The 25,624-nt window shown below is 38.3% G+C and overlaps 1 protein-coding gene across 1 annotated transcript in view; it reads right to left on the minus strand.

Annotated features, from left to right (window-relative positions):
• Positions 1-25,624, minus strand: part of ADAMTS19 (ADAM metallopeptidase with thrombospondin type 1 motif 19) — a 113,624-nt gene that overhangs the window by 68,486 nt on the left and 19,514 nt on the right. Inside the window, exons 3-6 of the mRNA XM_008503354.2 lie at positions 19,670-19,835; positions 9,290-9,462; positions 8,295-8,378; positions 7,149-7,306 (exon numbers count right to left, since the gene is read on the minus strand). Of these exons, the coding sequence (XP_008501576.2) occupies positions 7,149-7,306; positions 8,295-8,378; positions 9,290-9,462; positions 19,670-19,835 (581 nt within the window). The remainder of the gene's footprint in view (positions 1-7,148; positions 7,307-8,294; positions 8,379-9,289; positions 9,463-19,669; positions 19,836-25,624) is intronic.

Genomic DNA, 25,624 nt, shown 5'->3' on the forward strand with positions numbered 1-25,624 from the left:
GTCTTGTAAAGCACTATGACAGAATGATCAGAAATACGGGACTTTTGGTGATGCAAGAGGGCATGTACAGAGACAGTCTAAGGACACAGATTGTCTTACACACTTATACAATCACCATAAATAGTAACTGATGTAACAACAAATGAAAAAAAGGAAAAGAGCATATGTACAAGAATGCTGTCTGACATTTCTTTTACAAGAGATTTCTCACATTAAAGGGAGAGAAAAGGGGATCTTTCATGAGATTTAGGATTAATTTTTAAGTTTGAACACTTTGACTAACCCTAGAAAAGAATACTAAGCATGAATGTGCAATCACTAATCCATTGTTTCAGAAAATTACAATTAATGCATTTTTAACTGACTATAAACAAATACTAACTATCCAATTTCTAAATACAAAATTTCCCATTACATTTTCTGTGTTTATCTGTATATAGGATATACAACAGAAGTCTCAAAGAACAGCAGAAGAAGGCTAAAAAAGAATCCAGTCTAGTTTTTATGATTAGTTTCCACCAATGTGTAATTTTTAGATAAAATGAATGCTTGTTTTAAGCATACCAATCAAAAGACGTATTTCTTGTCTGAGTCAGTTTATCATATCTTTCCACATGCTAGATCGGAGAAGTGCAGGAGTGGATAGACAGTAGATTTCACCAGTTCACCAGATCTTCATTCTGGCTTTCACCCTAGTTCAATTTCTTAACCTCTCTAACATTCATAATTTTGAAAAAAGTTCTGTATGCCTGAAGCTGGTCTAACTCCTGATGTTGTCATTGATTCTAGTAGATACAACTTTTTAAGATGTATTTGAGGTTTATTTCCCAAGCAACAAGTCATCTGAGATCGTAAGATTTTTATAAAGAATACTTGCAATGAAAGGTCTACACCACTGTATTGCAAATGCTTGCAGCATAAGTGAATAATAACAATACTAAATACATTATCGTCTCTTCACATAATAGAATATTCTAAAATTATTCCCACTAAACACAAACATACTAAGTGAGAAATTCACTTAAAAACCTAATCAAATTTGGAGTTAATGAGCCACAAGCTACATTACACATTTACTACAGAGTTGGGAATTTAAACAAATGAACATTAATATTGTAGATGGTATTTCTGAAATTGTTTAGTATTTTGAAGGTAGACCTCAAATACACTGGTATGCACTGGATGGTGTATTTAAGCAAATCAGGAAAGACTATATTAAAATATTTTAAATAGTTAACAGATCACTACAGGCTCTGTAAAGTTGAACTAAGATTAAAAAGGATAACACAAATAGGCATCAAGCCAGATATAGAAATGTTAGGATGCCAAGGAAGGTGTTTTTAGATGGTCTAAGAGAACCTAGATTGAGTATTAGCATTAAAAAATGATTTGGAAGAAAATAACAGCAACAACTGGTAAAGTTTGAAAATTAAATGAGTTCTAGCAGAATACAAATAGGAATAAAGACAAATTAAGTTTTTGTCCTGGTTTGGGCCAGGATAAAGGCAATTTTCTGTCTTGTAATGTTGCTTTCAGCTAAGTCTCTTGTAAGTAGCTGCACTTGCTGAAATTAACAGCAAGTTTCTCATCCAGTGTCTGCTTCTAGGACTGATAACGCCCGATGTCTATAGTTACAGCTAGAGACTGGTGTGCAGAGCCAAGGCCAATGATCAGTTCTGAGGAACATTTTACCCTCCAGAAGAGGAAAAGGAGTAAAGATGTTACACCTGCAGCCCTCCTTTAGGAAGGAGCGGACAAGGTAAATGACCAAAATTGACCAAACGAGTATTCCATCCCATACACGTCATACTCAGTATAAATTTGAGGGATCATGAGGATCAACCCCCTTCCCTTCCTCCTCTTCTTTGCTTGTCCTTGGTTCCTTCGGCATCCTGGGAGGATTCTGGCCATTTGTCTCCCTGTGCTTCTGATCTATGCCAGCCTGAATCTGTGTGTTCCTGCCTCCAGCTCCTGACTGCTGATGACTCCAGGACTCCAACCTGGACTTTCCCAGGGCTTTCCTCGCCTCAGTGGTGACATGAGAATTATTAGGGGAAAGGAGGAAGGAACGTGGTATCAATTTTCTTGTATATTTGTATATATTTGGTAATTTTTTCTTTTTATCATTACTGCTTCATTAAAGCTGTGTAGTTCAGTTTCCATCCTATAAATCTCTCTCCCTTATTCTATCTCCTTTCTTTATCAAGCAGGGGAGGAAGATTAATAGAGAACATCTGTTACTCGGTTTAATTGCCAGGTCAGTGTTAAACCGTGACATTTTTAAAGATGATTCATCTCAGTAACTTGTATTTTCATGTGGCCCCTACTTGATCAGCTGCAACGACAGCATGTCAACAACAAAAAGAGCTAAGCATTTGAAAACAGGCAGTAGGAGTGAACAGTATCCTTGCATAAAGATGCAGGAAAATACGAGACACAGCACCAGTAAAATCAGTCTCACACTTTTTTTCCAATTCTGGCACTTTGTTTCAAAGAACAATTTAGAAAATAGGGAAAGGTCTGGAAAGAGATAAAAGAACGCTTAAATGTCTGAGAAACAGGCTTAAAATCCCCCTAAATGCATCTAAGGGAAAGGTGAGTTGTGATTTGAGAACCGCCTAAGAGCATCTACATAAAGAGAAGCTCATTGAAAATGAAGTAAGCAAAATTAGAAATAAGATAGAACTGCCCATTCTGAAAGTAAGTAATTAGGGCAATAGGCTACCCTGGAATACAGTCTTTTATTTTAAATCTTTGCCTCAAGAGTGTCTATCTTTCTTGTTCACTGGAAAAATTAAAATGTAAAAATAACTGAACGAATTTACCAGGACTTGCATTAAATAATCAAGTGATTTTAAATGCAGGTTAGATCCATATAATGCTACATAACATCAATAGATTGAATGGATGGAATCAATGGAACATACATAGCCTGAGTACTAAAGCTCAAAAGAAGAAACTGACAGAAATGGCTATATTTATGTATATTATTACAAATATTGCCGCTTCACAGACTCAAGTACAATGAACGTAGAGAAGAAAAAAACTCAAACCAAACAGAGAACAGCATAGTATGACTTAAAACTCTTGGAAATTTTAAAACACACAAGATAAATACATATGTGTTAAAATTAAAGTGATAAATACAGAAGAGTGAGTTGTTCTTTTTTTAAAGATACCTTTTATTCTCAAGTATGCTATTTTCACATTTCTGTGCTTTCTTCTGCATCTACAATCCTAGTAGTAATAAATAGTAAGGACATGTGAGATTCTCATGCACTCCCTTGATATCTGCTGTTGATATAAAGAGAGAAATTATAAACATTGTAAAACTTTGCAAGAATATAAAGAGATTTAGCAGTACTGAAACTACAGTGATGGAAAATACCACTGGAATGAAAAAATTAAGAATAATTTCATCTCTCACCAGGAACTTGCATGAACTTATTTTTCCAGAGCTGAATTTCACTAGAAGTTAAAGGACAGCAGTAGCAACTTAATAACTGAATCTCTATCCTTTTACATGTCAACAATTTTGGACTGCCAAATACTGCAACCTATTTGGGTGACCCTATATGGTTAGTTTCTATGCAGGAGTCATTCACAGTCTTCTACGTCTGACTTTCTTGAGGAGGTATTTTTGGTTCAAAGCATTATTGTCAGAAAGGCAGTAAGAAGGAAAGTCAGGAGAATAATTGTATTTCTTGTGTGCACTGGAAGGTTAATAGCACGGCTTAATAAATTCTTGTCCAGGCTTTGGGGACAACTCTGAAGGGCTGGAACTACTCTACTGGAAGCAAATCAGTATTGAGCAAATGTAAGTGATATTTATGCAATTGTCTCCTTCTGTAGGATGAGGCACATTCTTACAGGGAAAATGCCTCGCAGCAGTGTTTCAGTTATTTATCACCCAGAGCAAAGAGGTTTCAGATACAGCAGATCAATAGGAATTAACAGCTGACATAGTCTGTGAACACGTAATATTACTGTTTATATGCTAAGTATTAGGAATATCAGAGATCTACTTTCTATCACAAGCACATGTGAAAATGGAAATTTTAAGAAATAGAACACAGAACTCAATTTTTAAAATAATAATAATTATTATTGGTGGTGGTGTTGTTGCTTTGTTGCTATTATTATTTTTGTATTTATATATTTTTCTAAACCCCAGTGTCACAGGTTGACATATGCACTGGAAAAAGCAGCATGTTGCATAATTTTAAAATAAAGGTAGATTCTGCCTCATTCTTGTATCTTTTATTTTTTTCTAATACACTTGGAAGCTTTTGCTAACTTGTTTGCAATAGGGGCAATATAAGAAGTATTGTCACAGAGCTACTGTAGAATCCATTGGCCTTTTCCTGTCTTACTTTCAGCTAACTTACTCAGGTCAGACAACCTATGCAGATAGCAATCGTAACACCGTGCAGTAGACTCCAAAGCTGGGGCTTATTTTTGTGCACTCGTTCTCTATAACCTAAAAAGCATGTTCTTTCTAGTCACAGGAGGCACTGGAAACCTTTTTCACAGCACCCTTGCTCTTCTATTATCAAGCAAAACAAAAAAGTGCGGTTAAGTTTTAGCAGGTCTGATAAGGAATGAATTAGAAAATAAAAGCTTTACATTTTTACTTGAAAAATACTAAGAAGATTGTGTTCATCTCTCTAAACAAAATTATTTCTCTCAATAAAACAGGTCCAAAGCTGTTTGGAAGTTGTGACAAAGGAACTAGTCCAGTGTTTGCAAATCAGAATGAGACTCTGAATTAACAGAACACTTAACTTGAGCTACACATGGGGCTAGCTATACCATAAACCTCATTATGTGCAGACAGAGCCTGAATTAGCAAAACATTCCCACAGTCCCACTCTGTATGTATGATTTATTGGAAACTAAAACAGCTCTGAGATGGAAGGCAGTATATTCCAGAGAATAATACAACCGAAACAACAAAAATGTCAGAACAGATCTTTAATTTCTGTCTCCAGAACTAACTTACAATCTCACATCCGACCAATCACTTCCTTTTTCTCTACTTCAACTTCCTTAACACTGATCCAGGACATATTTAAAAAAATAAATTAGAACAGAGAGGTAAAATATTGCAGACAGTGCAAATCAGAATATTATTATTACTACAAAGGCCATCAGAAAAGTGTATCTCAACACATGATTAGATTTACCAAAAGTTTTTTGCTATCTAGAAATGCTGAATTAAATTCAAAACATTGGCTGCTTAAAGACATCTCCAGACCACTGCCACTTGACTGCTTAACTAATGACTCACTTGCATCAGTTCAGAACTCTTCTGTCTTTCCCATAGAGGATGGTTAAGGTGAAGATAAAAAAAATGAGAGGGAAGAGGTGCTACATGCTTTATTTCATCCTCACAAGCTAAAGAATGCAGCTGTCGACTCACAGTCCTGCAAGACACAGGCTTGAAGAGTCTGATGGTCCTTCAGGGTGCTGCTGCAAATACTGCTGTCTCCAGTGTTTCAAGGAAGAGATTCAGGGGATAAGCGGGAGGTCATGCAAAAATCCCATGTTTCTAGCAACGAAGCATTATTCAATCACTAAGTCATCCTTGAATAGTCCCAAAGTACAACTAGACACTTCAGCTATGCCCATCAAATAAATGCCATGGATGATATTTGGCCATCACTTATGGCTCTTTCTTACTAGTCACATCTTTCATTCTCCATCTAGACTCTTCCCTCCACCAAATCACTCACTGATCTCTCACTTAAAATGAGTTTTCAGACTTAATCTGAAAAATTTCTTTCCAGTCTATCAGTCCAAGTATGTTTTCTGATGAGTTAATGGAAATTTTTTATAGACAGCATTATTTTTCATGCCCTCCACAGCAGTTCAGATGTTCCTGTGTGAAGCTAATGTATAAACGTGTAACAAAAACCAATCTGCCTCCTCAGATTCCCAGCAATCCATAAAATAGACATGCAGAAGAAACAGAGGATGATGGCACAGCATAAGAGACAGGTCTGGCCTTTTCCAAGAAAATGAAAGGGAATAAACAGCAAAAGCAGGAACAAAGCTGTCACCACAGCCAATTTTGACTGCATCATTTCTTGCTTCCAGTATGTGATTAGCTCTCCAACCTACAGATATAGGAAACTATTTTTCAGCTTTAGAAAACTGAAATACAGTTTAAATATTGTAGTAATCAGAATGCAAATTATTTTAAAATGCATATAGCTCTTACTGAGATTGCCCTGAATAACTGGTAAAAGACTACACAAAAGTTTAAAGCTTACAAATGGTACCCTAAAAGGATACCAAGCACAGGAGAGCACAGTGCTATTCTAATATATCCAATTACAGGAATTTGTTTTGGAAGGGAACTCTGAAGGTTATCTAGTCCAAAGTCCACACCAAAAATGGCACTAAGCTCAAACTTAGACCAGTTGAACCATCATTCCGTAGAAATTGTACCCTGTCTGAACATCAAGATGCATCCCCCTGTGCATCCATTAAAATCTAAAACACAGCAGCATCTACTGGGGATGAAAGAGGTGACCTGGAGGCATATTTCCTTCTGACCTTGGGAAACACCTGATACTTAAGAGTTACTAAGAATAGAGATCAGGCATCATACTCCTATGGCTGCATGTACCTTATATGTTATGTACCTTAAGCACACAAATAAATGTACTAGTTCTAGATCAATTAGAGGGAAGCATAATTCAGTAGTATGCTTAATATCATGTTGATCCATATCTGAATGGTCTAAATAGAGCTTTGTGTTTTTATGTATCCACAGGTCTGTGTGTGCTGCCTCTTTTAGATGATGGCACATGGAGAGAAGTATCTGACAAATGGCCTTAGCAATATAGCAAAAGAAACAAGAGAGTGATCTTTTTGTCATTTCCGATGTTTATCATTTGGAAACTATTGCTTTCTGACCCATGTATACCACCACTTTACCATCACCTTTGAGTTCTGGAAAGAAGCATCAAGTAGCACTCTTCCTTACTGCAAAACTAAATCCTAACTGTGTTGGATAGATAAGTAGGTGGATGGGTAGACAGACAGACAGACAGGCAGACTGACAGAGAGATAGATTCCTTTGATCTATGTTCATATCAGGCAAATGCCTATATTTTAACATAAATCTTTCAGTATTTTACCTTGTGATCAGTATGGCTGCATCAACTGAAGACACATCTTCTCCCCAGCTTGTTGACATTTCTAAGTGTATATCATTCTTCTTGCCAAATTCTTCATGTTGCCATTTACAAAAGCTTTCCAGCATTTTTTCCCCATGGTATCCAATATACATATCTGTCTGGAAATAAAAAACATTTCATTTTACTATAATTATGATTCTGTAAACAGGCTTAAGAATATTTTTTTACTGATTTTGCAAAAATATTCCCCTTTTCATGGCATAAATATTTACAGCAGAATGACTTGAATTTCAGGAACACAGACCATCTTTTTCTCATGTTAAATTTATGGGTGAAAAACAGAGCACTGAGAGGCATTCAGTGAATCTGTTCACCTGAACTCGCTCATACATTTGCTGATTTTTCACTGTTCTTGGTGAAGAAAAGAATAATGATGCAAAGACGTAGAATTTGAACATGAATTTCAACATCACTTCCCCATCTGCTGAGACCTCACTATGGAAATATTTTCTTATTCACTGGAAAAATACAGTGTTAAAATCAGAAACACAGATAAGGGAATCCCTGCACTAATTGAAGTATTAAAGGATTTCCATAATATTTTGCAGAAACAAGAAAACAAGTTGACATGGTCATGAAATATCATACAAAAACCACAGGTTAATAGAAAGTCTCAATCAGGACATCTTGTCTTTCTTCAGAGAGAATATGATTTGAGATGATGCCTGAAAGGTGCATTGAAAGAACAGTGCTATAATCATGGCATCTTTTGTCTAGGGATTGGCTAACAAATAACATCAGCTCTCCTTCTGCTGTCCACTCAGTCTAAGAGAAATTACTTTTCTACTGCAAATGCAGAGAAGAAGAGCACAAACAGATCTTCTTAAGAACTATCTGATTTCTACAAAGAAATGTGGCTGACATCTATCTGCAAGCACAGAAAAAAAATGTCAGTATGTACAGTACGTAAGTCAGAAGAAGCTTAATCACCACTAAGCCTGCTTAGCAGTGTAAATAACTAAATAATGCACAAAAACTGGGAAAATTTGTCAGCCATTAAATCACTGAATGCTGCAAAGCTTCGTGAAGCAACAAGATAAGTATCATTACTCTCTTCAGGCTAAGACAAGGATAATATATGCTTACTGGAGTCTCATGAAGGAGGACGAGCTTAGTTACACGAAGATTTATTTGTAGTCCAAGGCTCTTGTGCTGGAAAAGGTTAAAAACCTAAGATTAAAAAAAAACAGTAAATAAAATAAAAATATGCGCTTGTATTGCACACAACACACTGGACACTAAAAATATAAAAACATCAAAGAACCTAAACTTCTACCATATTCTACTGTGACTGCTCTGATTTCCTGTCATTTGTATATTAAGCTAATGCATTGCATTGGTCTTCTGAAGTAAAAACAGAGCTTAGGCACTACTCAATCTGGGAATACTAAAAGACCTTTTCTCCTCAGTGGTCATAACCACTTTATAAACTGCACTCTGTTTCTCCAAATACTTATACATGTATATAATACTGTTCACATGAAAAATTCTGTTCAGTTAAATCTAGGATTATGGTCTGTGCCAGGACATGGCAATAACTCTTCCTATCATTCCAAATAGTTAAAGCTTTTATTTATTCACCTTATGCTCTTTCTTTAGAACAATGTTTCCTTGTACATTACAGATGTTTTCACTACTTTATGCAACAAATGACTGGACTACAGCTCCAGATTAAGCTGAGAGGGGCTGCAATTGTCAAAATTCAGTACCCTTTTTTTTTGTTTTTTTCACCCACTAATGGTATCAAATCCTTCTCAATGACAATGTTATCCTTCATACCAAGCACAGACCATGAGAAATCATCCTTCCCAACAACATCATGGGTTTCTAACAAAAAAAATCCTCATGTTTAGCCCTCACTATCAGGGGTTCTCTGAAGATATAAGACCAGATAGTAAAGACAAGTCTGAAGCACCACAGTTTTGTGATGCAAAACATAAGGTTTAAGTCTTGACAGCCTGCTGTTAAGTATTAACTGTCCCCTACAGGTGCGCTGTTAGAACACTTAAGAGGAGCAATGAAATCTGTCTGTGGCACATGAATTGCTGGCAAAATAACGAAGTTAATTTTAAGTTTCCTACCATGTTTAAGATGGTTAGAATAAATCTTCTGGCAGCATCTGTTCCATGATATGAAACCATAGCTGGATCTGCCACTACAACAGTTTCTATATTGTACTCCTGAGGTAACTTGTAGGAGTATCGTTTTCCTCTTCCACCTTGTGATACTTCTTGATTCTTGGATTTTCTCTTATCTGTAACATAAAACACTCCTTGAAAACCCCATAATTTAAGCTAGTTTAGTAGTACTTTCCAGATTTGCTTTCTTTGATTATAGTATCACTCTAATTACATGCAATACAATCACTATGAACATGCCTATTTAGCACTGCTGCTGCCAAATATACAATGGAAGGCCTGCACAGCGTATAAAAGTTAGTTCACACAAAGAAAACAGGAACTTTATCCAGCTGCTCAAATAAAGTCCGTAAGATTCTCTGCATCCACTTATTTAACATATTTATGAAAGAGTACATTTGTAAAAGGAAACTACCTTCATGTTAGGTTTGACAGAAGGTCTCGTGGAGGCTGCAGAACAGTTATCTGCCCATCTTCTTATATTACAAAGAAAACATTTTGATGTAATTGTATCTTAGCAAAAAAAGACTAAAAATGTAGATACAAATGCAATGCTAAGAAAACTTACAGAACAATTCAGTGATTTGCATAGATGAAATGATGTATCAGATGAATGACAGAATGATATGTAGGATATAGGTTTGCTGGCAATACAAAAGTTAAATTTTACTAACATTACTTCAAAGTCAGTGCTGCTGTCATTATAACTAGCTAAAGTAAAACAATAAAAACATACCCTGAAAACAGGCTTCTAAACCTACAGAAAGTGACAAACCAAAAAGACACTATATCTTTGGTAAGCTAGAGGCTACTGCTCTTTTTAATTTTAAGTTTCTTCTCCAAAACTTGACAAAAATCCCAATTACTACCACAGAACATTTGGAAAATGAAAAAGTAACTAAACAGTAGCAGTTCAAGCCAGAAGTCATATATTTATATGCATGCATATATACATACATGTGTATGCATATATATATATATGTATGTATATCCACATACTGAAGTTAGCTATGATATTTAAAATAATTAATTTAAAGCAGAAATATAAAACGAAAATACAGGTTGTAATAGCCAAATTCCTTTAGATTCCCTTGAGAGACAATACAACCTCTGGGACAGATCTTGTTGAAGTCACTGAAATCAAGTGAAATTTTTTCCAGCTTCCACAATGCATTGTTGGGCTCTTTGTTTACAAGAAAAGTGATGCTTGAGATAATAATTATAAACACATGTACTGGGAACAATAAAATATTCAGAAATTTTTAGGAAATGTTTTGCAATTAAACAGTCTCATCTGTAATAGGGAAGTTACTGCAGTTCATTTTATACCACAACTATTCAGTGGAAAAAAAATTCATTCCAGAAAAGTGCTAAAAGTATACCTTTAAAGTCACTAAACTTCCAAATTAAGTTTGAGATAACAATAGAGATATTAAATCTGTGTTTTAATAGAAAAGCATGTGTTATATGTTTTATGTAAATATAAAATAGATACAGAGTTTTCAATGTAACCACTATGAAGTATCCATATCTTTAAAAAGTTGTCTACCTTTTTCTGTAAAATATTATATACATGAGTGATTTAATCCACCCTACTAATATTTTAGAAGGACTTACTGATTAGTGGTGGTATGACGATTTAAGACTTACAAACACTGACAAGTATACAAATATACTAAATGAAAAAAAAGTGTATTTTTAGTAATAAATATTTGGTGTTTGATTGCCTAGGGGAGATGCATCTTATAAAACTTATAAGCTATTTAAGTTAATTTTAAGTTTTCACATCAGCCTCTCACTTGCTTAGCCTATATGTGGAGGCAGCCTATAGCTATACCTTTGTTTGCTGTCTATGGCTCTACTGCCTGGTTTATAAAACATTACGTGTATTTTTGTCACTCTTTTGAAAGTACTCTTAAATTAAACTTCATTGTCACAATTTGTGCCAGAAAATCCACACCCAGCCATACAATTAATACTTACTATAAAAGCATCTACCGCTGCAAGAATAGACTACAGACCTAAGTTTAATTAGTGAACTCATTTGGGTTAAAAAGGATCTTACATGAGTCATCTGGTCAATCCACCTTCCTCCTAAGAGCAAGTATTTATTCCAGTGCATTTCTGAGCTAGACTGTTTATTCTTTGTTTATCTTGTAGTAAAAAACAGCAGCTGGTGGTTGAAAACTTTAAATTTAATATCAGTGCAGCTGTTCAGAGAAGTCTGCTAACAAACCTCTCTAAGTTTTAACTAGCAGTGCATTTTTATTCACAATTGTCAGCATACAGTCCACAACAAAATACAGCACTGTGCTAAACATTAAGGCCATTGCAGTGCTGAAACCTTCATCTTTTTGGATTGTAGTGGATAAGAACACTGTACAGCTCTGTAGGCAATCTGGCTGCAAGAGGCAGTACCCATCATTTGCTTTAGATATCTGCTGAGTTAACAAACCAAAGGACAATATTGGCTAAGCAGTATTTTCCCCATAGCTGGCAGAATTCCATATGACATGATATCCCAGCTATCTGAAAAATACATCGCTTCTCTAACACCTTTAAATAAATTGAATTAGTCATTTCAGTACCAGTTGTATCCAAATAAGTGCCATGATTACTGACAGATAACAGGCAAAACAGCCTTGAGGCAAAAGCACTTGTTTCTTTATAAACCCATAAATAGTAAAAACTAAAGAGAAATGCTCATTATTGAAAGATCAGTGTGCAAGAGATAACAGCTCTTGCAAAAAACACACCTGTATCAATAATCATAGAATCATAGAATTGGCTGGGTTGGAAGGGACCTCAGAGATCATCCAGTCCAACCCTTGAACCACCATTGTGGTTGCTAGACTATGGCACTGAGTGCCACATCCAGTCTCTTTTTAAATATCTCCAGGGACGGAGAATCCACCACTTCAGTGGGCAGCCCATTCCAGTGCTTGATCACTCTCTCCGTAAAGAAATTCTTTCTAATATCTAACCTAAACTTCCCCTGGCACAACTTAAGACCATGCCCTCTTATCTTGTTGAAAGTCATTTGGCAAAAGAGCCCAACCCCCACCTGGCTACACCCTCCTTTCAGGTAGTTGTAGAGAGCAAAAATGTAATGTACTTACTAAGAAGATAAATGTCAGGTTAACAGAAAAAACAACTTCTTGGGATCAAAGATGCATAAATTCATCTTCAGAATTAAACGCTATAGGAGTGTTCTGTGTAATAAGACTTCTGTGTTTTATATATCTATAAAAATGTGAAGATTCCACACTAATTAATTACTTAAGCTCAGCTGACTAAAAGAAAAGCTACAAATGCTCCAGTACCCCAGCAGGAAGTCTAGAATACTGCACCATGTACAGACAACATTCAATAGATGAAGAGTTGAAAATCCAGCTTCTGTAACCACAGGCTGCATAAAGTAGCTCAGTCAACATTAAGCACAGGCTATGAACAGCCCTTCTGGACACCACACACAAGAGCATTCCCTAAGTATGTCCACATGAGGCTCAAGCTACACAGCAATAACTACTCCCCAGGTTTTCTTCTCTCAGGGAAAAGAAAATGTGTACCCAAGCCATACAAATATGGCAGTGTTCTGACTAAGTAGGGACTATTCAAGAGCTTAATGGGCCACAGACTCCTCCGCTATAGTTTGGATAGGTATTTAAATACCTTAATGAAGAGTGAAAACTTGTTTATGGACCAATGAACAGGAGCCAGTAACTCAAGCACCACCAGTCTGTGCAATCTCACAGATCTAGGCTAAGACTGTGCATTTTATTTCATGATTATCACATGGCAACTGGCTGTAGAGCAAGAACCAACACAGCTCTCACTGCTGACTGCCTAGTCTACATCCCACAAAGTCAAACTTCTGCTTTGGATCCAGTGAAACTAGAAGGCTTTTTCCTGCAGAATGGCATCACTAAGAGGAGAAGCACAATCTGCTCATACTACAGAACAGCATACGTTTATTGCCAGAACTGAGAAGCAAAAGGCTTTCTGATTAAAAAAATCAGATCTGATTAAAAATTCAGACCTACTGAATTTGACGAGATCTTCTTCACTCGTCTGTGTGAAAAGGAATGACCACTTGAGAAGTATTTTTAAAATAATTTTTCCCCCCCAAGTGTTTAATGCCTTTACCATGAGTTACATGCACTGTACAAATAACTTCAGCATGCAAAAAGTGTAGAAGGCCTCCCAAGGGTTAGCCTCCCAATGTGGCCCTTTGCTCTAGTAGCAACTGCTTGTCTCATATTTTTTTTGTAACACACTTGTGTATCAATTGCTTTGAAAGGTTTTGTGAGCCATGTGCTAAAGAAAGGTGGTGTGGAACGTGAGGTTTGCGTATGTACAACTGGCTCACATATATAAATGAATCACACACACATCCAACAAAGGATATACATGCGCACTCTTACAAATCCAAAAAGCAACTGCTTCTGTTAGCATGAATTTCTCCTTCCCCTAATTAATAAGAAAAATTCCACAAATTCTTTGTTCCCTCCAAACAAGTTTGGCTGCATAACATCTTTCAATCCAGCTCACAAAAATAAAGGAAACAAACAATACCTCTTTTTCTGGAGCCTTCTTGTTATGTATTATTTCTATAATAATAAAGCTATTATTTCCAATAATAGCTTTAATACCTCCAATATATTGGAGCTATTTCCAATACCTCCACACAGAGGTATTCCTTCTAATAAGTACAAATGATCACTGATAATACAAATTTACTTGACAAGCAATCAGCCTTTGAGACCAACTTGGCTCAAAGCCAGCAGCATAAATACTTGTCCTAGAGCACTTATTCTGACAGGAGTACTGTAGAAACAAAATATACTGTTGGAAGATAGATCCTAATGCTGAGAAGTTACCATATTGCTGAAAAAAGTTTCTGTGTCACACAGCTACACATAATATCAGAGAGCCCCATTTACTGATCCCTTGTCTGTATTTAATTGATTTACTTTAGGATTTGATTTAAAGTTTTCAAATATTGCTGTAAATGTTTATTTTTTGTTGTTTCAATGGACCTTTAAGTCTGTGCCTAACCCACAAATATTTTGGTGATAATTTCATGTCAGAGGACCAAATTGCCTGTTGCATAGAGAGAGCTTTTATTCATGTAACATACTGCAGCCCCATTTAGTAAAGTAACCTGTAGCAGCAAACTGAGGGACTGATCTTGATACTGCAATAGCATTAGATAAAAACTTCAGGTATTACAACTCTTCTGGCAGTAAGGTTACATCAGCAGATCCTACTCAGTTATGCAAGCTTGAGTTATTTTGAAACTTGAGGCTGGTAGTAGAGATAATGAAATATTAAAAAACAATTCTTGATACTCTGTTGACAGATTGTTTCCACCAAGTCAGAGCCTTGAACGAACCGGGGCCCGAAGGCAGGTGGTCTAGGAAGGATTTAGTCCCACCAGTGTGCTCTGTTTGTTTCCTGAAATGTCTGTATGCTAATGCACGCAGTATGGGGAATAAGCAAGAAGAGTTAGAGGTCAGTGTACGGGCTAAGGGTTATGATCTGGTAGCGATAACAGAGACATGGTGGGATAGGTCACATGACTGGAATGTGGCCATGGATGCTTATGTGCTTTTTCGGAAAGATAGGGTGGGGAAGCGAGGTGGTGGAGTTGCTCTTTATGTGAGAGAGCAACTAGAATGTGTTGAGTTTTGTGCAGGGGCTGATGAGGGGCAAGTTGAAAGTTTGTGGGTTAGAATTAAGGGGCAGGCTGGTGTGGGTGACACAGTTGTGGGGGTCTACTACAGACCTCCTGATCAAGGCGAGGAGGTTGATGAGGCCTTCTACAGGCAGCTGAAAGCAGCCTCACAACTTCAATCCCTAGTCCTCATGGGAGATTTTAACTACCCCGATATCTGCTGGTTGACTCACACAACCAGCCTTTCACAGTCTAGGAGGTTCCTCCAGTGCATTGATGATAACTTCTTAATGCAAATGGTGGACAAGCCGACTAGAAGAGGAGCGCTGCTGGATCTTGTACTAACCAACAAGGAGGGCCTTGTCGAAGCAGTGGTGGTCAATGGCAGCCTTGGCTGCAGTGATCATGAGACGGTAGAGTTCAGGATCCTGTGTGGAAGGAACAGAATACCAAGTAGGACCAGAACCCTGGACTTCCACAGGGCAAACTTTGGCCTACTCAATCAACTGTTAAGAGAAATCCTATGGGACAGGGTGTTAGAAGATAGAGGGGCTCAAGATAGCTGGTCAATATTCAAGGACCACTATTTGCAAGCACAGGATCAGAGCGTCCCTATGGTTAGGAAATCTAGTAAGGGAGCTAGGAGACCAGCATGGTTAAAAAAGGAACTGCTGGGAAAACTTAAGTGGAAAAGGAAAATCTACAGATCATGGAAGGGGGGGCTGGTCACTTGGGAGGAATATAGGACTGTTGTCAGAGGATGTAGGGAGGCAATTAGGAAAGCTAAGGCCTCCTTGGAACTTAACCTTGCAAGTCAGGTTAAGGATAATAGAAAGGGCTTTTTCAAATACATAGCTAGCAAAACTAACACTAGAGGCAATATTGGCCCACTAAGGAATGAGCTGGGAGCCCTGGTGACAGAGGATATAAAGAAGGCAGAGGTGCTGAACGCCTTCTTTGCCTCTGTCTTTACTCCTGCAGGGTTTCCGAATGAGCCCCAGATTCATTTAGCCCCAGAAGTAGTCAAGATAGATGAGGAGTTTGACATGGTAGATTAGGATTGGGTTAGGGATCAGCTGAGTAATCTGGGCATCCATAAGTCGATGGGTCCAGATGGAATGCATCCAAGGGTGCTGAGGGAGCTGGCGGAGGTCATTGCTAGGCCACTCTCCATCATCTTCAGTAAGTCATGGGTAATAGGAGAGGTGCCTGAGGACTGGAGAATAGCAAATGTCACTCCAGTCTACAAGAAGGGCAAGAAGGAGGACCCGGGTAACTATAGACTGGTCAGCCTCACCTCCATCCCTGGAAAGGTGATGGAACAACTTGTTCTTCTCACTATCTCCAGGCATATCAAGGACATGGGGGTCATCAAGAGCAGTCAGCATGGTTTTATCAAGGGTAAATCATGTTTGACTAACCTCATAGCCTTCTATGAGGAAATTACTACGTGGATAGATGATGGAAGAGCGGTAGATGTGGTTTATCTTGATTTCAGTAAAGCATTTGACACCATCTCTCACAGCATCCTTGTAGATAAGTTGATCAAGTACAGGTTTGGTGATCAGGTAGTGAGGTGGATCAGGAACTGGTTGAAAGGAAGGAGTCAGAGAGTTGTAGTCAATGGGGCAGAATCTGGTTGGAGATGTGTGACTAGTGGAGTCCCTCAGGGGTCGGTACTGGAACCAGTGTTGTTCAATATCTTCATCAACGACTTGGATGAGGGTATAGAATGTACCCTCAGCAAGTTTGCTGATGACACTAAGCTGGGAGGAGTGGCTGACACACCAGAAGGCCGTGCTGCCATTCAGAGAGACTTAGACAGGCTGGAGAGTTGGGCAGGGAGAAACATGATGAAATTCAACAAGGGGAAGTGTAGAGTTTTGCATTTGGGGAAGAACAACACGATGTCCCAGTATAGGTTGGGGGCTGACCTGCTGGAGAGCAGTGTAGGTGAAAGAGACCTGGGGGTCCTGGTAGACAAGAGGATGACCATGAGCCAGCAATGTGCCCTTGTGGCCAAGAAGGCCAATGGCATCCTGGGGTGCATTAGAAAGGGTGTGGTTAGTAGGTCAAAAGAGGTTCTCCTCCCCCTCTATTCTGCATTGGTGAGGCCGCACCTGGAGTATTGTGTCCAGTTCTGGGCCCCTCAGTTCAAGAAGGACAGGGAAGTGCTTGAAAGAGTCCAGCGCAGAGCTACTAAGATGATTAAGGGAGTGGAACATCTCCCTTATGAGGAAAGGCTGAGGGAGCTGGGTCTCTTTAGTTTGGAGACAAGGAGACTGAGGGGTGACCTCATCAATGTTTTCAAATATGTAAGGGGTGAGTGTCAGGGAGATGGAGTTAGGCTTTTCTCAGTAGTGACCAGTGATAGGGCAAGGGGTAATGGGTGTAAATTGGAGCATAGGAGGTTCAAGTTGAATATCCGGAAAAATTTTTTTACTGTAAGGGTGACAGAGCCCTGGAACAGGCTGCCCAGGGAGGTTGTGGAGTCTCCTTCACTGGAGACATTCAAAACCCGCCTGGACACGTTCCTATGCGAGGTACTCTAGGTGGCCCTGCTCTGGCAGGGGGGGTTGGACTAGATGATCTTTCGAGGTCCCTTCCAACCCCTAGGATTCTATGATTCTATGATTATTAGATCAGAATAACGTGTTTCTCATTATAGAGTATAAGAAAAAGTGAAAGGATGACTGGTAATGAACATGACAGAAAAATAATGTCCTCACAGAAGAGTTTGCATCTTTACTCATTTTCAGACACATTATAGTTTGCTATTTAGCAGATTTCCAGTGCACACGCCATGTATACATCTTATTCTGTCATTTTGTGTTATAAAAATCATTTCAGTTCAGTTTCAGACCCATGTGGAAGTTCACAATTTATAACTAAGTAGAGGTGGAATAAACTGTGCTAATGTTTTAAAATGGAAAATTACTAACTGCATATAGTAAGTAATTGAAAGTGGAATCTGAGGGAACTGGGGCTGGAGAAAAGGCTGGAAAAAACTGGGGTGGGTTCTGGAGAAAAGGAGACTAAGGGCAGACCTTAAAGCTCTCTGCAACTACCTAAAGAGAGGCTGTAGCAAGGCAGGGGCTGATCTCTTCTCTCTAGTCACAAGCAACAGGACAAGGGGAAATGGTCTCAAGTTGTGCCAGGGAGGTTTAAATTGGATATTAGAAAAAACTGCTTCACAGAAAGGGTTATTAAACATTGAAGTAGTGTCACAGTTTAGGCTCAGCCAGTAACATCAAGGCTGCTGTTCACTCATCCCATAGACCACAGAGGAAATCTACTTAAAGGCTTGTTAATCGATACAAGGACAGGGAGGTTTTTCACTCCCCAGTCACAGTAATGGGGAAAAGCAGACAGACTCAACTTGAGAAGAAAACAAATTAATTTAATCTATCAGGAGAAAGAGAAAACATGACCGTATCTTAACATCTTCCCATCCACTGCTCCGTTTCTACCAGGACCAAATTACTTCACTCCTGCCTCCCCCACAGTACACAGGGCTGCACAGAGAGGGGGGTTAGGATCAGTTCATCACATGCTGTTTCTGCCACTCCCTCCTCCTCAGGGGAGGACTCCTCACACTTTTCCCCTACTACAACATGGGATTCCTCCTGTGAGAAACGGTCCTTCACGAACCCCTCTGGCCCTTCCACAGGAGTCCCACAACAAGGATGAACAATCCCTCAAGAACAGACTGCTCCAGCACAGGCTGCCCACAGAGTCATGGCATGCTACAGGAACAGTCACCTCCCCTGGCACATGGCTCCAGGTCCACCCTTGATGGTCCTTCATGGTGTACAAACTCATGTCTGCTTCACCGTGATCCTTCAGGGCATGGATTTCAGGGGGACAGCTTACCATCTCAGCAATGACTGCAGGAAATATCTTCTTGGGAACCTCCTCCCCATCCTTCCTCACCAACCCTGGTGTCTCTGCTCTACCATTGCTCTCACCTTCTCCTCTGATCTGTAGGTAATTATATTTTGTTCATTTCATTTTTCCCTTTCTTGAATATGTTACTCAGAGAGGTATCTGCTCAGTCTTGGCCAAAGGGTGGGTCAGCACTGGTACTGAGGGAGATTGCAGCAGCTTCTCACAGCACAAACCCGTGTGGCTCCTCCAGTTCCAAAACATTATTGCACTAACCCAAGACAAATAGGCTGCCCAGGGAGATGGTTGAATCACCAACCCCAGAGGTGTTTAAAAGACATGTACATGCATAGTGACATGGTTTACCACTGAACTTGGCAGAGTCAGGTTAATGCTTGAACTCAATGATCTTAAAGGTCTTTTCCAACATCAACTATTCTCTGATTCTCTAATTAAGCAACTATGAATACAGTGTGGGACAAGAAATGGGTTGTAATTATTAAGTCAAAGCAAAAAAAAAAAAACAACCCTGAAGTATAACTGTATAACTGGACATAGAGAAGATGTGTCTGTGTCTCAATGGACAGTTCACTCTTCTGAAAACTGAAACAGCAGCCTCAGCATGCCACCTCAAAGTTCACCTTAAGTTACTGCTACAAGAACAACCAGATATGCTTTTGTTGGGAGTTATTTTAAACTATCTGCATATCTTAAGAATATGTCTGCCATATTAGATCTTTTCAGTGAGATTTATATATTACCTGTAACAACACCACAGTAGTGATTCTCAGAAGCTGGCTTTTCAGTAATTTTCTCCTCTAGAGACCTTTTTCGTCTGTACACCCTGTGTGCATGACCTGTCACAGCCAAAGTGCGATTTAGTGGCTCAATAAATATGAAGTCCTCATTAATTTGTATAAATCCCATCTGCAAAGGAAAACAAAAGAAACAAATAAGATAAGAACTTAAGAAAGTATGAAATTATGCACAGTCCTGCAGAAGAAAAAAGCCCACAAAACTCAATTCAAGAAAACCTTTTGTTCTAGTAAGCTTACCAGCAAGACAACAACTTCTATATTCCACAAGGCTTTCCACTTAAAATGAACTAGAATAAATTTCATTTATTTCAACTAAATCCGTGTAGGTGAATGGCTACATACTAGTAGCAGATGCATAGTAAAACATCTGGAATGCTAAAAGTTTGTTTTTGGAGAACCAAAGGGTCATTTAAATATGTACAGCATGTACAAGAAACCTGCACACTAGTTTTATTACTCAGTGTTTTTGTCGCATTTTTAGGTAACTATATTTAATGAAATGACAGTAATAATTTAGGGGCTGAGAATATTGCTCGACCAACTATAAAGCTGGAAAAGACATCTTGTGACACTCCTTTTAGTCTCTTAAAAATTTAAAAAAAAAAATGGGGGACAAAAAAAACCCAATAAAAAAGCAGCATTCCCTCCTTGGTTGCCAGCAGCTAAAAGAGAAAAACATCGTAATAGAGTTGGTTAGCACCCCACACACACACCTCAACATATTTATACAAACAAACATACATAAAAAAGCTAACACATCAGGTGTGTATTTTACAGTTGTGTGGCCAAAGTTTAAAAAATACTATAAAACATGTTACATGCATACCAAACAAATCTAACGGAGCTTAAATTGTTAGGTTGTCAAGATACACAAGTTCTTGTCTAGATTTCTATCTCCTTGCTGGAGACAGAAAGGTTTTATGGATTTTTTTCATCCTAGCAAATGTTCAGAAAGACTGAAAACTTTCTCATTATCTGACCTTTATTAACAGTTTTGCTACATAGAGAAAACATGGTACATCTGCCTAAGAGAAGCGAAGAATTCTTCTGTATGTTTTGATGCAGTATGAAAGGAGAAAAATATGAAAAAATTTTGTTTCTTCTGGAATTATGTAGATGCCATTATCATCTTGGATATCCTGCCTTACACTGGTAAATCACTAGAAAGAAATTCTGATCCAACCAAGAAAACATGGGAGTACTGGTTGACAACCAATTGAACATGAGCCAAAAGTGTGCCCAGGTGGCCCAGGAGGCCAATGGCATCCTGGCTTGTATCAGGAACAGTGTGGCCAGCAGGACTAGGGATGTAATTTCCCCCTTGTACTCAGCACTCGTGAGGCCTCACCTTGAGTACTGTGTCCAGTTCTGGGCCTGTCACTTCAAGACAGATATTGAAGTGCTGGAGCTGGTCCAAATAAGAGCAACGAGTCTGGTGAAGGGATAGGGGGAAACTCTTATAAGGAGAGGCTGAGGGAGCTGAGGTTGTTTAGCCTGGAGAAGTGAAGATTCAGGGGGGACATAATCACTCTCTACGACTATCTGAAGGGAAGTTGTAATCAGGTGGGGGTTGGGCTCCTCTCCCAGGCAACTTGCGATAGATCAAGAGTGCATGGCCTGAAGCTGTGCCAGGGGAGGTTTAGGTTGGATATCAGGAAGCACTTCTTCTCAGAGAGGGTGATCAGACATTGGAATGGACTGCTCAGGAAAGTCGCGGAGTCACTGTCCCTGAAGTTGTCTAAGGAAAGGCTGGATGTAGCACTTAGTGCCATGGTCTAGCTGATGTGGTGGTGTTAGGTCTTAGGCTGCACTTGATCTCAGAGGTCTTCTCAAGCCTCAATGATTCTGTGATTCTGCCAGAGTATGAAGAAATTCAACAAAAAAGGCCAAGGCATTCTTGGAACTTGGTCTGGCTAGGGACGTGAAACAAAACATGAAGTTTCTTCAAATAGATCAATGAGAAAAAGAAGAGTAGGGAAAAAGTGGGTCCACTGCTAAACTAAGTGGGAAGTATGATAACAGAAGATGCAGATATAGCAGAGTTGCTGAATGCCATATTTGCCTGAGTCTTTACTCCAAAGACCATACCTCAGGAATCCCAGTCACTGGAAGTAAGGGAGCATAACTGGAGGGAGGAAGAGTCTCCACTGGTCAGTGAGGATTGGGTTAAAAATCACTGGAAAACAAACAAATCCATGGACCTTGATGAGGTGCACCCACATGTGCTGAGAGAGCTTGCTGATCTTGTTGCCAAGCCACTCTCCATGGTTTTTGAAAAATCTTGGAAAAGGGGAGAGGTGCCTGAGGACTAGAAGAAAGCCAGTGTCGCTACAGCCTTCAAAGAGGGCAAGAAGGAAGACCCAGGCAACTACAGACCATCTCTAACCATTTAGGTCCATCTCTAACCACTTGAAAGAAAAGAAGGTTATCAGGAGTAGCCAACATAGATTTAACAAGGGAAAATCTTGCTCAACTGACCTGATATCCTTCTACAAAGGCATGACTGAAGGGGCTGAAGAAGGGAGAGCAGTGGATGTTATATATTTTGACTTCAGTAAAGCTTTTGACATGGTCTCCTACAACATCCTCATTAAAAATCTCAATAAATGTGGGACAGATGACTGGACTGTGAGGTGGACTGATAACCGGCTCAACAACAGAGTTCAGAGGGTTGTGATCAGCAGCACAGAACCAAGTTGGAGGCCTGTGGCCAGTGGTGTTCCCCAGGGATCAGTACTAGGTCTAGTTTTGTTCAGTATCTTTATCAACTATCTGGATGAGGGGATAGAGTGTACCTTCAGCAAGTTCTCTTAGAACCATCCATTTTAGAACATTGATCTAATCTCTTCTTCTCAGCACTTCTTCCCTAAAAAAATAGCAATTTTTTTTTCCTATTTAGAGTACATACAAGGATTTGATATTCTGTCATGGATTCTATGAAAATCTTAGCTAAGTCTCCTGTTTCTAAAAAAGTATTTACTATGAAAAAAGTTTATAAATTAAGTTCATAAATGTTTATAAAAAAGTTTATTATGAAAAGTTATACAATAATAAAAGTGAGGTAAATTTGTGATTACCACCTATTCATATAGTTACTTGCACTTATGTACAATTCAGGAAACGTCAAGATTGGCAAGGATTTCTTTAAAATACCAGTTCAGAGTGGCAGCTTGTTATCAATAATGCAGATTTTTAACATAATCTTGTTTCCTGCAGTATTTATACAAATAAGGCAGGAAAGACATGTAAGAAAAATTAACATGCTTTCCTAAGAGCAGGAATTGAGAAATAAGAAAAGAAGAAAATATATTTTCCTTGCTATCATTATCACACACCAAAAAAAATGGTTACAACATCTACTACAGCCAGGTATGACATCATTCCCATTTCAATATCATTTGCAGTGTAATAATGAAAGGTTTTCTTCTATGCACAGTGCAGAATACAGTTCTTGTTTATTAGCTTAATAGTTTTAAAGCACATTCTCATAAACTTGAAACTTTGTACATTTTGTAAAATGTCCCAGAAATAAACTTCTATTCATCACTGAACAGGCAAAATCTTTAATCCATATATCAGTACCCAACTCTGAAGGTATTTCTCTATGATTTTCAAAGTCCAGATTAAATTTACTGTCATGATTCTACAGTGCTATCAATACATGACTTTGACTGAAACACAACAAAAATAGAAGTCTCCACCTGTTACTACTACATACAATAAAGCAGGCTCAAACAACTTTTCAAACTGCATAAATAACAGGTTAAGAACTTGACATGTTCTTGTTACTGAAACACACCAGAGCTTTCCATCTTTAAGTAGCTTCATTGCTGAAGAAAAAAAAATCCTAAGTGACAGTAACATCTGTCTTCAATTAACTGAATTTCCAGGCTTTGCACACCATACACATTCTACATCTCCTGGAGGTTTTCTCGGTGTACCTGCTCGCTCCATTCTGTTGCATAGTTAGAAGTAACAGCAGAGAGTCAGAATTATCTGTGCTGAGTGGCTTTCAGTTGCTGGCATATGATTCAATCCAATCCTTTCTGGGATTTTTTTTTTTTTTCCCCCAAAGTTAGGACTGCACCCTGGGGATGTACACATACATTCACAATGCTATACAACACAGCCCTGGCAGAGGAAAAACAATTCCCTGTTATGCAGAGACTACTGAGTTAAAAGTGTGCATTCATTTTCTGGCCTTCAAAAGTAAGACCTGTAGAAGCATTTTCCCCATGGCTTTTAAACTCTTCCAAACTCCTTTGCTTCCAGTCTGCTTTAAGATTTACACTACTTGGAAACTTGAGGAAAATAATTCTCTACAGAATGCTGTTCTCATGATGTTTAAGAAGATGACTGCTTTTATCAAAACAAGCTAATTTCACACATGGAAAATTATTTATTAATTTCTGTTAGATATGAATGATGTAGAACAGTAAAGTATGCAAAACTGAGATAGGTTTGCCTATTTTGACACATTTCAACAGTTGCTGTTATTCACTTAACCTCACTCAACTGAGCAAAATCAAGCTGGCAGTGGAGTGTGAAGTGCGAAGTAATCATAGAAAGGACACAAATCCAAAGGAATCTGACTGGTTGACAGAAAAGAGAGATCAATGGATAAAGGAAATATAGACAAGTTCACCCACAGGGTCTGTGGTTGTTACACCTCAAAATTCCATTGTCAGCCAAACCATGAGACGTACGGCATTTCCTACATATTCCAAATTTCATATTTCCTAGCCAGAAAAAAAATATATCTTTTTTTAGACCTAAGCGTCCCTTTGTAAACCTATTAATAAAAAATACTGCTGCATTTGGTACAAGTGCTGCTTAAGTTGCCAATATCCAAATATTTGTTACAATTTTTAAACGTTTTCACAGTGCAGGATTAAACAAAGTATAGTCTACTTAAAAAGTTATAACAATCACTGGCTAACTTCAGAATAAAAATATTTGAATAAGGCTACACACGCAATAACACAAGTTTGAGATGTATCACAAGATGTCACCAAAGATTTCAGGTGTTCAGCTTTACTGAATTGAAGTACTTAAAATAGATTGTACCATTTGTACATTTACTGTTTGGAAACCACATTTGAAATATTCTCATTTCTCAAGAGATTTTCACAGGGAAACCTTTCAACAAAAATACATAAATTGTATCACTTTTTCAAAATCTCCCCTTCTCACATCTTGGCATGCTTTTGCTCAAGGAAATTTCCCTTACAGCAAAGTTGCTCTCACACTGATCTGCTAGGCTGGATGATCAGCTGCACCACTGTTTGACAATATTAGGAACACAGTCACATCTATATTAAGTACATATGAACAACTAGACAGGGTCAGAACAAAGGTCCATCCTGTAAAGTATTCACTCTCTGGCACTGCGTTACAGATGACTAGAAAGAATGTAAGAACAGAGCAAATATGTAATTTGTATGCTCGCAATATACAGCAAACTCCAGTAGGGAACTGGTACCAGTAGCTCTACAGTATGCATAAACTTCAACTGCAGTGGAAATCAACAGAACAATTCCTCCTCCTCCTCTCATTTCTTCATTTAGAAGATTAAAAGTAAAAAAAATGCACTATTTTAGAGTTATTTGCCATGCAGCAAGAATTCAAGTTCTCAAGACTGAAAAAGGCAGATATAAAAGCAAAACTGGTAAACCTTTTCCAACCACAGAGAAAGAGATCTCAAAAAATATATCAAGACCGGTGTCATGGTTTAGTAGTTTGGGTAGACCACAAACCTAGGACAGAATTCTTCTCTATCCCCCCCCACACACACAAAGAAAAAAGAGGAATAAAGTCTGGAGACTTCAAGTTGGAAACTGAAAACAATTAGATACAGATTTTCCTAACACAAGGGAAAGGTAATACCATAAAGGGTAA

The sequence above is a fragment of the Calypte anna genome, chromosome Z (genome assembly GCF_003957555.1).
Source record: "Calypte anna isolate BGI_N300 chromosome Z, bCalAnn1_v1.p, whole genome shotgun sequence".
Taxonomy (NCBI): Eukaryota; Metazoa; Chordata; class Aves; order Apodiformes; family Trochilidae; genus Calypte; species Calypte anna.